At 56.2% G+C, this 13,577-nt stretch overlaps 1 protein-coding gene and 1 pseudogene across 1 annotated transcript in view; one reads left to right on the forward strand and one right to left on the reverse strand.

Annotated features, from left to right (window-relative positions):
* The window catches only part of LOC120640301 (predicted GPI-anchored protein 58), a 41,483-nt gene extending 30,505 nt beyond the window's left edge, over positions 1-10,978 (forward strand). The window contains exon 2 of the mRNA XM_039916147.1: positions 10,715-10,978. Coding sequence (XP_039772081.1) covers positions 10,715-10,978 — 264 coding nt within the window. The remainder of the gene's footprint in view (positions 1-10,714) is intronic.
* A 717-nt stretch (positions 10,979-11,695) lies between these two features.
* LOC120640302 lies at positions 11,696-13,293 on the reverse strand (annotated as a pseudogene).
* Between the last annotated feature and the right edge of the window lie 284 nt (positions 13,294-13,577).

Raw genomic sequence — 13,577 nt, forward strand, 5'->3', positions numbered from 1 at the left:
TGCCTCGAGCACATCTGCGCCGGCCGATGTGAACTCGGCGATGTGCGCAGCGGTGCTTGCCGCAGCAGCGGGGTCGATGTCCATCGAGTCCCCGTATTCCTCGCTGTTGTCCGGCAGCTCCACCACCGCCACCACGCTCCCTTGCGCCGTTGACACCGGCACCACCGCGACGGTACCCTCGTCCCGGGCCTCGGTGGGCTCTGAGACGGGGGCTCCTTCCACCCCCGGCGCCCCTTGCGCCATCTCTTCCTCTGCGACGCCCTCGACCTCAGCCCTCAGGGGCTCGAGGATGAGGGCCTCCTCCTCCACATGGTCGGCAGGGCGCTTCTGCGCCCCCCACCAGCTTCTCCTTCTGTAACCGGCCGGGCGGCGCTAGCCACACCGCCCCGGCCGGCCTCAACTTCAATGACTGCCCGGGCGGCGCCGTCCGCGCCACCCCGGCCGGTCTCCTCGGCGTCGTCAGCCTGAGCGGCTGCTTCAGCACCGCTCTGGCCGGTGTTGCCCTCCTCCCCCTGTGCCCGAGCTTGCTGTGCCGCCTGGGCCCCTCGAGCCATGGCCTCCCGTAGCTTCGCGGCCGCTGCCACGAGGTCCACGGCAGGCAGGGGCTGCGGCCCCGTGTGCGGTGTGCTGCGTGCCCCGATCTTGATGGCCTTAGCTGGGGTAAGCTGCACCGCATCCTTGGCGACGGCCCCGGGGCAGGAAAACGAGGAACAGAGGTTGAGGACAACGGGATCGAAAAAATCGATCAAACACACAACAGAAACAACACCTAAAGTTTACTTACCCGGATCGAGCACTCATGCTCCGCTTCCTCGTGGCGCTTCTTCGGGCCCGCGGCACCGCGCCGCCCCTCAAAGACTGTCCCGAGGGTGCCCCTCGTGTCAGCCTGGTGACTCGAGGCTGCCAGCACAGACGACTCCGCGCCCGCCGCAGCCTCGTCGCCACGGATCAGCACCTGGGGCACGGGCGTCTCCTCACCGACTACTGGAGGGGATGACTCCCGCTCCGCACCCTCGAGGGAAAGGCGCGCCGATGACTCTGCCACGGCCCTTGTCTCTTCTGGCGCCACCGGCGCCCCCTCGTCATCCTCCCACTGGTAGGTCGGCGGGGGGCTCGCAGCCGCTGCCGTCCCGTCGCCCCCCAGAGCGTGGTCCTCGGCATCCGAGGCCTCCTCCTCCTCGTCGTCCGTGGACTCAGGCGTGGCAGGCCACGGCTTCCCCTTCGAGCGTGCAATCTTGCACACCTTGTCGTGCTTCGCCTTCCGCTTCCTCTTCCTCTCGACCTTTGCCTCCGCCGCGTCCTTCCGCCTTTTCATCTTCTCCGCGTGGAGGCGGTTGATTTGGCGTTCTTCCGGGACCGGGGGCTTCGAGGTGCCGCACCTCAACCCCTGCAAAGCATGCCCGAGTTGGAGTCAGGAAAAGGGGCTTCACAAGACACATCGGATTCGGAATCAAAACTTACCAGAGAAATGTACCCCGCCTCGGGGCGCATCTTGATTCTCCAAAGATCCTCGGGGTCGTGGGGGAACTCCGCCACCGCATACTTTGCCCTCCGGGCAGCGGTGGTGCGGGAAAGCAGCTTGTACGACGTCCTCGAGCCATCAACCTGGCTCCCGGGGGTGAGCTGGAAGATCGGCAGGGCCCTTTCCATGAAAGGGATCACCCTCTGCCGGTGGAAGTTTGCGATGACGGCCGCTGCCGTCAACCCCTTCCTCGCCAGATGCGCCAGCGCGTCGGTGAGGACTTCGAGCTTCGCTTGTTGCGCTGGGGGCGACACCCCCCAGTCCCACTTTGGTGGTCGCTCCCGGAGCACCCTGTTGGTGAATGCCGGGAGCGCGCCGCTATAGTTCCGAAGGTAGAACCACCCTCGGCTCCACCCGGCGTTGTTCGTCGTCATCTTGCTCGGGATGTAGAAGTTCTTCCGGGAGTGACGCACGTGGAACGTCAGGCCACCAGCGCGCGCGAACCGCCTCGGTTGGCCCCGCACGCTCTCGATGAAGAGTTCGCCGCGGAACAGGTGAATCCAGAGATCCCAGTGCACTTCTATCCCAAGGTACCCCTCGCAGACGGCGACGAAGACCGCCGCATGCGAGATGGAGTTGGGGCTGAAGTTGTGCAGCTCCGCTCCATAATAATCGCACAACGCCCGCATAAACCTGCAGACGGGGACGCCGAAACCTCGCTCGTGAAGGCGCATGAAGCTCACGACATAGCCCTGCGGGGGCTTCGGCTCGGTCTCGTCCGGATGCGGGGAAATCCACGCCGGCGCCCCCGAGTCAGTGTTCCGCGGCAGCAACCGGTCGGCAACCAACTGCTCCAGAACCGCCACGGTGGTGGAGGACTTGCCCCACGGCAAAGGCTCCTGGACGTCAGACATCTCTTCGAGTCGAGGGGGTGTGCGGGAGTGAAGGTTTCGGGATGGCTAAGGTATGCTCTATCTCTCTCTCCTTCCTCTTCCTCCTTTCGCTCTTGGCTGCGGGCTCAGGATGCAGGGGAGGCGGAGAAGCCAAAGTGAGACGAAGGCAAACAGCTAGGTGAGCCCAAACAAACCCCTTCTCTTCGTTTTTATTCACCATGACGGGCGGATCCGTAGCCGCAGCCCGAATCCACCACATTGAATGCGATAGATTTCGCTGTCGCTGACGGCTGGGCCCCACAGCAGCGGAGCCTCCCACGCGCGCACGCAGCAGTAACTGCGGCATGGTAACCGGCGGGCGCGACGCGACTGTTGTGCTATCCAATCCGTCAGCCGCCGCCCACGCCGCTTTGTCTGCCCGAGGCTGCCGCCTGAAAAGGCGCGCCGGCACCGCACCGCACGAATCGGGCCACTTCGCCCACCACCAGCGGAATACCCGCGCGCGTGACTCGCGACACTATGTCATTTTCGAATCAAGACGGAATATTCCTTCGGGGGTCCCATTACCCTCGAAGGAATCGCATTTCGAGGCCTTACTGATCAGGGGTTCGAAGCCTGGCCCTTCGGAGGTTCGACAGGCGCCCCAGATCACCAGAGTCAGGGACTGCAGGGATGTACCGTACAAGCCACCCTCGAACGCGGAGTTCGTGACATCCTACGCAGTGTTCAAGGCCAGTCGTGGGTGCCTAGAAGGGGGATCCCATCGAGGGAGAGCATCGAGCCCTCGGACCCTATCAAACGGATCCGAGCCCCGCCTAGCGAACCTTCGCAAGCGCTTTATGTGACGTGTCCATGGACCACGAGCCGACCCTTATCGAATGGGGCACGGACGTCCGCTTGAACAACCCGCTAACAGCTCACCGAAGCAGCCATAGCTCACGGCCCGGGCATGGGTAGCATGGTGCGCTTCACCCCTCTTCCCTGCGAAAGGGCGACGAGGGTCATAATCAAAGTCGAGAGTTCCCCTGAACGCCTTCCCACGGGCCTAGGCTCGGGGGCTCCTCGCACACCACGGTTCAAAACCGCACCCTCGAATAAGTCGACGACCGTCAATTGTGAAGCTCCACGTGTATGAGCAAATCCCCCGCTGATTAACGTACGCTCCCCTGATGGTTAAGCTGAGCGCCGGGTCGCTGTTCCAGCACGGGAATGCCGAGGGCGGCTGAAAGAGTGTCGTTGCCGGCTGAAAAAGACGCTGGACAGCAACCCCGGTGAGGCAACCCAGTGGGACAACGTTTATAGCCCTTGGACGAGCAAAAACTCTCCTCCAAGGCCTCGGGGGTTGTAACCCTCTGTACATCCCTATACCCTCGATCATCCTCCCCGAAAGGGAGAAAGGGAACTTTATTGCTCGATGCAAACAAAGATTACAAAGGGTTACCGGCGCGAAGCCATCGAAAGATACAAACACGTTGCCACCTACGTGGTAATTTTCCCTGTCTTGGGGAGGAGCGAGTGACAAAGAAAGGCACCGAGCCCCCGGCTGAAGCAATGGCCAGGCTGCTAGGGATGCGAGGAGCAGCCCCCAGGCCGCACGGGTCCAGCGGGATGCTCTCCTCGCAAGCTTTCTTCTAGCGTCTCCTCCATCAAAGACCATGCGGGGGTCGAGCTGTCGGACAACGCCCTCCACAACGTCTCCCCGAGAGCAACCTTGTTGCCGGGGGGGCGATGCGAAGAACAGCCGACAGACCTGGCGCTAGCACCACGGTCAGGCGTCTCCATCCCCCTTCAGGCTAGGGGACATCGCAGGAGCAGGACCCCACGGGCCCAATGCTCTTCTGCGGATCCCACTTAAGCTGAGGGATGGTGCGCACGCCCTCTCCGGTCTTCCCCCGCCGCTTGCAAGCATTCTTCTAGCGCCAAAGCCTAAAAAAGCCAGGCCACCCCATCTGGGGGCCGGACACGAGAGGCAAAGTAAAACATTACAAAATTTGGGTAATGCTAGAAGAAAGAGCAGGGAGGTTGGAGAGGAAAAGGAACCCCACGACCCCTATTTATAGCTGCGTCGGGCTCCAAGCTTCAGGCCTGTCAAAGGGCAAGGGCTTGGACTGCCCGTGACGATGCGACCCTCCACGAAAGAAAGATGCCTTCGATCACCGCTCCGAGATGCAACCGAACGAAATAAAGCGGAGCTGAGCCCCTGGACGCTAAGCGGTGCAGCATCGGCTCAGGCCGACGGCCCTCGAACGGCGCGCCGCAAAGCAACCAGGAAAGCCGGGGCCAAGGCCCTACGCGCGGGACAGCGCGATGAAAGCACCAGCTGCCAAGCAGCGGGCGCCATCGTCGCCCTGGCCCCCCTCCGCGCGCGGACACGTCTTGTCCTTGAAACAAACAAACAAAGAGGCGCGCGCCTCGAAGTACTCCTCCCACGGGCGCACTACCCCAACCGGCGTGTTGTCACATCCACCGGGCTGGCGCTCAGGCGCGTCTGGCGGGTGCACGGCATTGACTGATCACGTCAAGGGGGAAATCGCCGACTCGCCCTTTGGCCGAATCCTTTGACTCGACCAAAGCCTCGGGGGCTACTGTCGGGTACCATGATTAGGGACACCCTAATCGGGGTACTAAGATCACTTTAAAACGCAAACACATGTTAAGGCAGGTGGGCCCACGAAGGCCCATGGCCTCCTTCCAATCTGAAAGTGAAAGGATCTTAAGATGCCTAGAGGGGGGTGAATAAGCAATCTGCAATTTAAAACACTTAACAAAAATGTCAGACACAGACTAGCCCGGATACTCCGGGTATAGGCCCGGATACTCTGGGTTTTGTGATCCGGAGTATCCGGAGATATATCTGGAGTCTCCGGGTATGAATGATCTGAAAGAAAACTGCAAGAATCTGTGTATGAAAAGTAGATCGAGTTAAAGTAAGAGTACCAGGGGTTCCTTAAGGTTGATATCCAACAAACAAAACTTACTAGAAACTCGTGAGTGAGTAGATCAAGCTCAAACACTAGAAATGAAGTCTCACAAGCAAATAGCAAAGAAATCAAGTAAACTAACACAAAGGAGACAAGGATTTGTTTCCCGAAGTTCACACCCGAATGTGCTACGTCTCCGTTGAGGAAGGATTCGAGAGACGGTGCTCAAGAACCCCTATGCTCCTCTTCCAAGGGCAAGATCACCTCTCAAGCCCAAGATTACTTACTATGGATTCCTTGGTAAGGAATGGAGCTTACAAACTTCTTGTGCAGCTCACAATCTTGATTGAGCAATCACAAGCATGCCTAGCCGTCTAGGAGCACAAGGCTCCAAGAGTAACAAACTCGAATCCGCGGACTTGACCAAAACCAAGTGCTCAAGAGATGGGAATGAGGCTCACTTGCTTGAATCATTGCTCTTGCTTGCTTCTCACTCAAATCCCTCAAGGGAATCACTCAAGAATGGAGAAAGGGGAGTTGAGAGAGCTCTTTCTTGGCTTAGGTTTGAGTTCAGCTCGTCAAAGTGGCAAGAGAGAGGGCTGAAGGGGTATGGAGGGGGTATTTATAGTCTTCAGCCCAAAAATAGCCGTTGGGCGAAAGGGTACCCGGAGACTCTGGGTATATGCCCGGAGACTCCGGGCAACACTAGATTTTCAGCCCGGAAACAGCACCCGGACACTCCGGGCAATGGGGTCCGGAGTATCCGGCCCTATACCCGGAGTATCCGGGTAAGGCAGGGAAAAACTTTGGTTTATGGCTCTTTTGAGTTGTTTTGTGGCTCACAAGTGTTTGTATAGGTTCTCTTGAGCACAAGATTTAAATCTAAACCCTTGAACCAAGTCCCTCTTGATAGTACGACGTTCCTATACTCAAATTTCAAATTTAAAATCTAATTTCTTGAGTAAACTTGAACTCCGCTTTTTCATTTCCTTTTTGAGGGTCGTATATCCTCACTTGATCCATTTATACAAAATCATCACCTGCATACATGCTCAATTACACGATTAAATGCACATGTGTTTTGTCATTAACCACCAAAACCCACTTAGGGGCCTAGATCACTTTCAGAAAGAAAGGAAAGGACTCAACGAAACCCAGCATGCGGCCCATTCGCACCCCTCTCGGGCCCGCGGGACGATCTCCACCTCGCTCGAGGGCTCTTATCGAGACCCTCGACTACACCCCGCATCTCCGCCTCGCTCGAGGGTAGCGGAACTACCCTCGAGCAAGCAACGCACCTCCGCCTCGCTCGAGGGTAGCGAACCTACCCTCGAGCATGCGACTCACCTCCGCCTCGCTCGAGGCCACCCCTCGGCATAAGGACAAACGGCCCCGCCGCTCAACCGCTTGCCGTACGGGGGAATTAAAAGCCGACCCCTCCTCCACGGCGCCCAGGACAGACGGTGTCAGACCGCCATTCCTCATGATGGCTGCGACCGGAGTCCCATCCGCCGACTTCGGTCACTGCTCCGCCATCCCGGACGCTGTGGCGGCACTATGGAACCTGCGACGCGGGACAAGACGCGCTCAGCACAGTCCCCGTTACTATTCTGCCAACTCCGGTTGACCGGACTCCACCTCATCATACGCATGGCCCCGGACCCGCCTCCTGCTTGGGAAAGGACTCGGCGACTCCACGTACCCCTCCTCGAGGGATGCTCAGCACACGCAGCTGAAGTCCCGGACCTCCCCCCTCGAGGGGTCCGGGACCTCCACGCAACCCCCGGACCTCCTTAGTACGCACACCGGTACTTTGCCCAAAGGGGTCCGGGACCGCCGCGTGCCTCGCCACCGCTGGGGCACGCAGGACCCTGACCTGCAGGGCCCACGAAACGCCATATCTGGAGGCCCGTACATCCTACAGTGACGACCACGCCGCCTGCAGGGGCTGGCAGGACGCCGGCGCGATCTCCGCGGGACCAAGGACGATATCCAGGACGACTGCCACGCCTGACGTCATGCCCCACAGTGTACTTCCTACAGTGTTCGGTCACTGTACCCCCGCGATTCAGGGAAAAACTACGACTTCCACGCCCCCACTCATGTACACCGCCCCTCCTTGTGACTATACAAGGATGAGGCGGGCTTCCTTTAAACGGACGGACGGACGGACTGGCTGACTCCCTTTTCGGACGCTTCTGGACATCAGCTACCGCGGTCACCTACGCTCATGATCATCGCCTTACCCGACTCCTCTTCTAGCAGAGATCTGGGAGCTTCCCTCCCTCTCTCGCCTCGTTTGTACCCCCTACTACAAGCACTCCGGGTGCAAGATAATACAGTGCCCTCGCACACCCCCTTCGCTGGACGTACGGCCCCGCGGCCGGAACCAGGATAAACCGTGTGTTACTGTGTTGCCTCTTGCATCATCATCTGGGACGAGGAAACACGCAGCATTTACTAGTTGGGATCCAGGCCCCCGGGTCGGGACGCCGACATCTATGCAAAAAGTTTTGTAAATAGGCTTCATTTAGTACTCCATGCATGTGTCGAAACATTCGATGTAACTGTTTTTTTGCGTTTACGAGGTTTACGAGGTGAGAACTAAACATGGCCTAAACACACTGAGATAAACCTACTCAGGTTGTATTAAAAGCAGTGCTGTTGGCTTCTCTGGTTCACATACGCAGGGGAGGAGAGGGGCTCGTTCAATTTTTTATTCGGCATGGTTCGGACTCCAAATATGGTTCGCTTTTTCTGTCTGCCTCTCTCGGTTCGGACGTTCGGTCGCTGCAGTATTTTGGTTCGTTCAACGAACCTCCACGTCACAGTTCGGTTCGCTTTGGAGTAACACTGGAGCTGCTCTTAGACAACCTCACTCGAGCTTTTCTGCTTGGCGAGCTGGACAACACGCCAATGGATCCAGGAGCTTTTGGGACGGAGGGAGTAAAAAAAAAAAAGTCTCATCGCCTACGAGTACAGATACACCCTGCACGGACGTATCCACTTTACACGTCGGACGGTCGGAGAGCGACGGTTCTGGAGTCCGCCAGAACGGTGCCCAAGGCCTGTCGGCATGGCCCGCGGGTTCCCAGACCCCCCCCCCACCCCCACCCCACCCCCAGCGCCCAGCTCGCCGACCTGTGGACCCCTCGTTGTCCACGTGCCCGGTGACGCGGACTCGCGTGTGCAAATCCTATTTCTCCCGTTACTTTATCTGCAACTCGTGTCCGATTTGGAGTCGTGGAGCCCGGACCTGATCCACCCACGGAGCCGATCGCTGGCCGTCCGTGCCGCAACAGACGGTGGACGCCGCGGCGGCGCACGGTCCACCGGCTCCACCGCCGCTTGCCTCGTCGGGATAAACGTTAGCTATAAGAAATTGGGCCACCCCGGTTGGCTTGGCTGCTCTTGCTTGCTCTCCTCCCTATCGTTTCGTTTCCGTCTCCTCCCTCAGACTCTGCACAGCTTCGTCTCCTCCGGTAAGCTCTCCGAATCCCAACTTCGTCTCTGTTCTTGCAATGGGTTAGGGATGTGTCGTAACGGTGAATCGAGCACCGGGTGTCTCCGTTTCGCCGTTGGTTTCGTGTCTTTTTGCTTGGTTACTAGTAATCTCTTGGATCTATGGTTCATGGCTCAACCGTACTGTTCTCACCTACCACGGCCAGAACTTCGTTCTCTAGGATCCGTGCTTTAAAGAATCTGATGATACTCTCACTGTCTGTTTAGACTGAATCACTGAAACTTCGCAAAACGAAAGGTTACTGGCTTTGTTTAATTTCAACCTGCTAAGAAAAGAGCTGGTTTAGCTTGAAGCTGCTGGCTTAGCAAAATACGAAAGAAATAGATTCCGTTCTGCTGTCTCTGGAAGCATTATATGTGTTTTTGCCGGTAAACACGGTGTTATGCTAAGGTCTTGATTCATCAAGTCTTTGCTGAAGTGGCAATACGTACTGCTCTGACCTTAATGGATTGCATAAGCAGACTATTAGTGAGCCTCCGAAACTGCGCACAGCACTAGTATCAATTGCGTCAGGTAGTAGCTCTCAGTCTACAAAGTTGTCCTGAGCTATAAACAACCAATTAAAGACTCTGGGGGTACGTTTCCATGAGACCATGACTGTATTTGCAGTTCTTACTAGTGTGCAGAGGATGCAAAAGATAATCTCTTTGGATGATCTGCATTACACTTAGACCTCAACTTTCTAGTGGTTCTTGAGTGTTAGCCTTGAAACCAACTAGCTGGCAATTTTTCTTTGATCATAAATTGTCCATCATCAGGTTTGTAGCCGAAGTCCATGCTTCTAGGTGAAGTAGAGGTGCATTACTATTGAGTTTCACCCATTCATGGCAAACTTGCAAATTATAAACTTGCTATTTTGTGAGGAGGAAATACAAATTTTATGCTAAGCTTTGTCAGAGTAGGTGGCCAGCCAGAACGTCAGGTTATAATTTGATCCATGGTAATACGGTATCCTAGCCTATTTTGAATTCACCGTGGCTTGTGGCTGTTGGCCCAAATCTAGGGCCAACACACCAAAGCGCTAGAACGCGCAGCGAGCGACGGCACAACGCAGCGCCGATGCTCAGACCGGTCAGACCGGTCGGGTATACCGGTCAGACCGGTTGTCACCGGGCAGGCCGGCGGTGAGACCAACAAACGTCGCCCGGGAAGGACCCGTCGGGGTAGGCGCACGCAGGGTTGTTCTAGGGTCGGCAGGCCACTTAGAACGCCCTCAATTGACGTAGAGACGAAACAGGAACAACAGATAGTAGATGGGAAAAAACTAGGGCAAAGAAAAGTAAAAAGATGAAAGTTATATTATTTGATCGATTGGATACCCTAATCGGCCGTGACCCTTTATATTTATAGGGTGGGGTGCACTTATCCCGCAAGAAATCTTTTTTACAGATGAAAATCTATGAAATAATTTAATTACACTCGGACTCCTCCTAGACCGGTCAAACCGGTCGACCCTACCGGTCAGACCGGTCAGCTGCTGCGGGATTAACTGCAGTGTCTGACCGGTCAGACCGGTCGGTATTGCATGTGCTAATTTTGGTCGTCAACAGTGGCTGGTGCTGATTTACTGTGAGAGAAAAGTACTGCTGGCTGGTGGTTGGTGCTGATTTGATGTGAGAAAAAAGCACTGTTACTGGTTGCCAGCAGAACAGAGGAGGGGTAGGTTACCATTTTTTTTAACTTACCAACATTACAAAATTCTATTGTTACAGAAAAAACGTGAAAACAATTGTCATATGCCTGTCTGACTGCTCATTGTACATTTGATTGCTTACTGCTCCCCATGTGGCCAGAGTGGATACATGCACGTTTCCATTTGCTTGTTCCTTTCTCTTCAAAAGTATCCACATCTGCACTGCATCATGTTATAACAACGTGTTAACGACTCGGTGTCTTACCTAGTTTTCCTCTGCAGCACTCGGTTCAGTTGATGGCCTCACCCGCAGCAGCGCCGGCGTCAGAGTTCACGCAGCTTGAAGCCGCGCGCCGGTCCCTCATCGCGATCTCCCAGTCGGTCCCGGAGGTCGGGGCGCCCGTTGCCAGGCCGCCGCACGGCGGCATGGAGAGCGGGCACGGCGACGGCGCAGAGCAGAGGCACAGGGCGAAGCTCATCTCCATCTCCAACCAGTCGCCCGACGCGCGGCCTGCGCCGTGCCCTCCCAAGAACGCCGCCGTCTAGTAACCGTGTAAGGTTGCTGCCAACTCGATCCATAGGTGTGCGTGTGTTGCAGTTGCTAATCTAGTGGCCCGGGATACTTGGCCTCAATAATCGTCTTTGAATGCCAAAATGGAACACTACTTGTATGCAAGTGTGGAATTGCCTCTATGCTCGCTCGATCTTTGCCTGTCACTTGACGTTGGGAAAGGAAAGAAAAGGGGCTGCAATGGTTAGGAGGTTCACAATTGCAAATTGCAATGACCTTCGTTGATCCTTGTGTGCCTTGTCTCTCTCGTTCCCAGCCCCGGCCGGTCAACCCCGACGTGCCTCCAACCGGAGCCGGTGGCCTGTGCTGTGGTTTTGCCCGCGTTGTTGTATCTGTCCATGGCTACCCCAGGCCACTGCTTCCTCGTCCATCCCTCCTTGAAGCCGTCGTTGTCCTCCTGGTAGCCTCCTAGCCCAACAACAACAACGTTACTGGCTGGGCTTGTGGCCGAATAGGTCCTATAGACCAATCCATCGCTAGTTAAAACGTCCTTGCTGTTGCACCCGAACAAAGAGGAAAACTAAATCTAAGAAACTAACCAGGAGTTAGTTTTCATTTAATAGATCCAAACAAACCACTAACACACTGATAAGCCTAAGATCAAAAGACTACGAGCACACATGACGCCTAGGAACCTGCAATCCAAATCTAATGAGCTGACTACTACTTGACTTGCTTCTTGACCCACTTAACTAAGGTGATTCTGCTGGTGGCGCTGTCATTGACGTCGGTGGTGGAGTGGACGGTGATTCCGGTGGCGGCGCGGCTGGAGTAGAAGGTGATTCTGGCGGTGGAGCCGATATTGATGCCGATGGCGCCGCTGCAGGAGCTGACGGTGCCTCTGGCGACGGAGTCGACGGTGATTCCGGTGAAGGGGTCGACGGTGATTCCGGTGACGGAGTGGAAGGTGAATCCGCGGGAGGCGTTGCGGGTGATTCTGGTGACGGAGTCGACGGTGATTCCGGTGACGGAGTGGAGGGTGCATCCGCGGGAGGCGTTGCGGATGATTCCGGAGGCGTTGCCGCGGGCGGCGTCGATGGTGATGCCGCCGATGGAGTCGACGCTGATTCCGGTGCTGACGCCGGTGCCAGTGGAGCTGCCGGTGATTCCGCTGGTGTCGACGCAGGAGGTGTCGAGGGTGATTCCGGTGGGGATGACGCTGGTGGAGCCGACGGTGTTTCCTCCGGTGGCGAAGCCGCGGGTGGAGACGATGGTGTTGCCTCAGGCGTTGGTGCCGGTGGTCAAGCTGATGGTGGAGGGTTCATCGGCGGCACATGTCCCCCTATTCGAATCAACAAGTTCTCATCGTACATTAGCTTCATTATATACAACCTCATCAAAGAAAAACTTTGGCACGATGAAGAATTGAAGATCATATATGGCTTACCAATGCACTGGCGAAGCATTGCGCGAGGAAAATGGACGCGGCACATGAGGGGGAGCTGGACCAGGCGCAGGCGCAGCATGGGCGCCGGCAGGAGCTTGTTGAAGTCGCCGTTGGCAACGTGGCAGAGGCAGATGGGCGCGCCGCTGACGATCGATCTGAACCCGTCGCAGCACGCGGCCGCCGGCGCCCGCACCTCGACGTCGGTGAGGAAGTCCGCGCAGGGCATCAGCCCCGACACCGACGTGTAGCACTCGGCTGGCGGCGGCGGCGGAGAGCATGGCGGCATCCACAGTGCCCGCCGCCGGCCCGGAATGCAAGGGAGCGAGGGCCGAGAAGCTTCAGCATCTGCTGCTGTGATCGTCGACGCCGCCGCCAGCTGCGGGTAGCGATGAAAACAGACGGAAACTGACGGAAAAACTACATTTCTACTTTCGTTTCTATATTTTTTAGCGGAAATGAGATCGGGTTCGGAAAATACGGGTACAAAAACAGAATCGGATTATGCGGAAATACGGGAACGAACCAATACAGACATTGAGCCGGAAAGAATAACGCGATTAAATATTCTCGAGTATACATTAATAAAGTCACAAAATAATATACACATACAAAGTTATTAGTCCAATATTCACTAGTATGCCATGTGTTAACATGTTAACATGTATACTTAGTGATTGGTATGTTTTTGAACATATCAATTTTTTGACATATCTTATGTAGATTAAAAACATGATGAAAAACAGAATAAATACGGGTCAATTCTATGTAAAAATGGAATTTCTCGGAAACGGACGGAGAAACCTCATTTCTACTTCCATAAATACAGAACAACCCTAGCTGCGGCGTGGCCGCCGCCGCCGCTGCCACGGCGATCAATGCTAGGAGGAAGATGGGGCTCGCCATGCTTGGATGCCGAGGAAGAATTTCGCATTGCGAGTTTTGTTGGCGGGGAACAGATGGAGGATTTGATTATTTATATAGCAATGATTTCGCCTAATAGATATCCGCTCCATGGATTTAGCGCAACAAATCGGCGGCTGCGGGAAAATTCCGTTAGCATTCTTCGTTCCGGAAAATCGGCGGCTGCGGAAATTCCGTTATCCTAGAGCCCAGCACCCAGGCCCATCACTCGGACCGCCCCATCCGGTACCCGCCGTGGGCCTGTGGGCCATCACTCGGGCCCATCC

This window comes from Panicum virgatum, chromosome 7K (assembly GCF_016808335.1).
Source record: "Panicum virgatum strain AP13 chromosome 7K, P.virgatum_v5, whole genome shotgun sequence".
In the NCBI taxonomy this organism is placed as follows: domain Eukaryota; kingdom Viridiplantae; phylum Streptophyta; class Magnoliopsida; order Poales; family Poaceae; genus Panicum; species Panicum virgatum.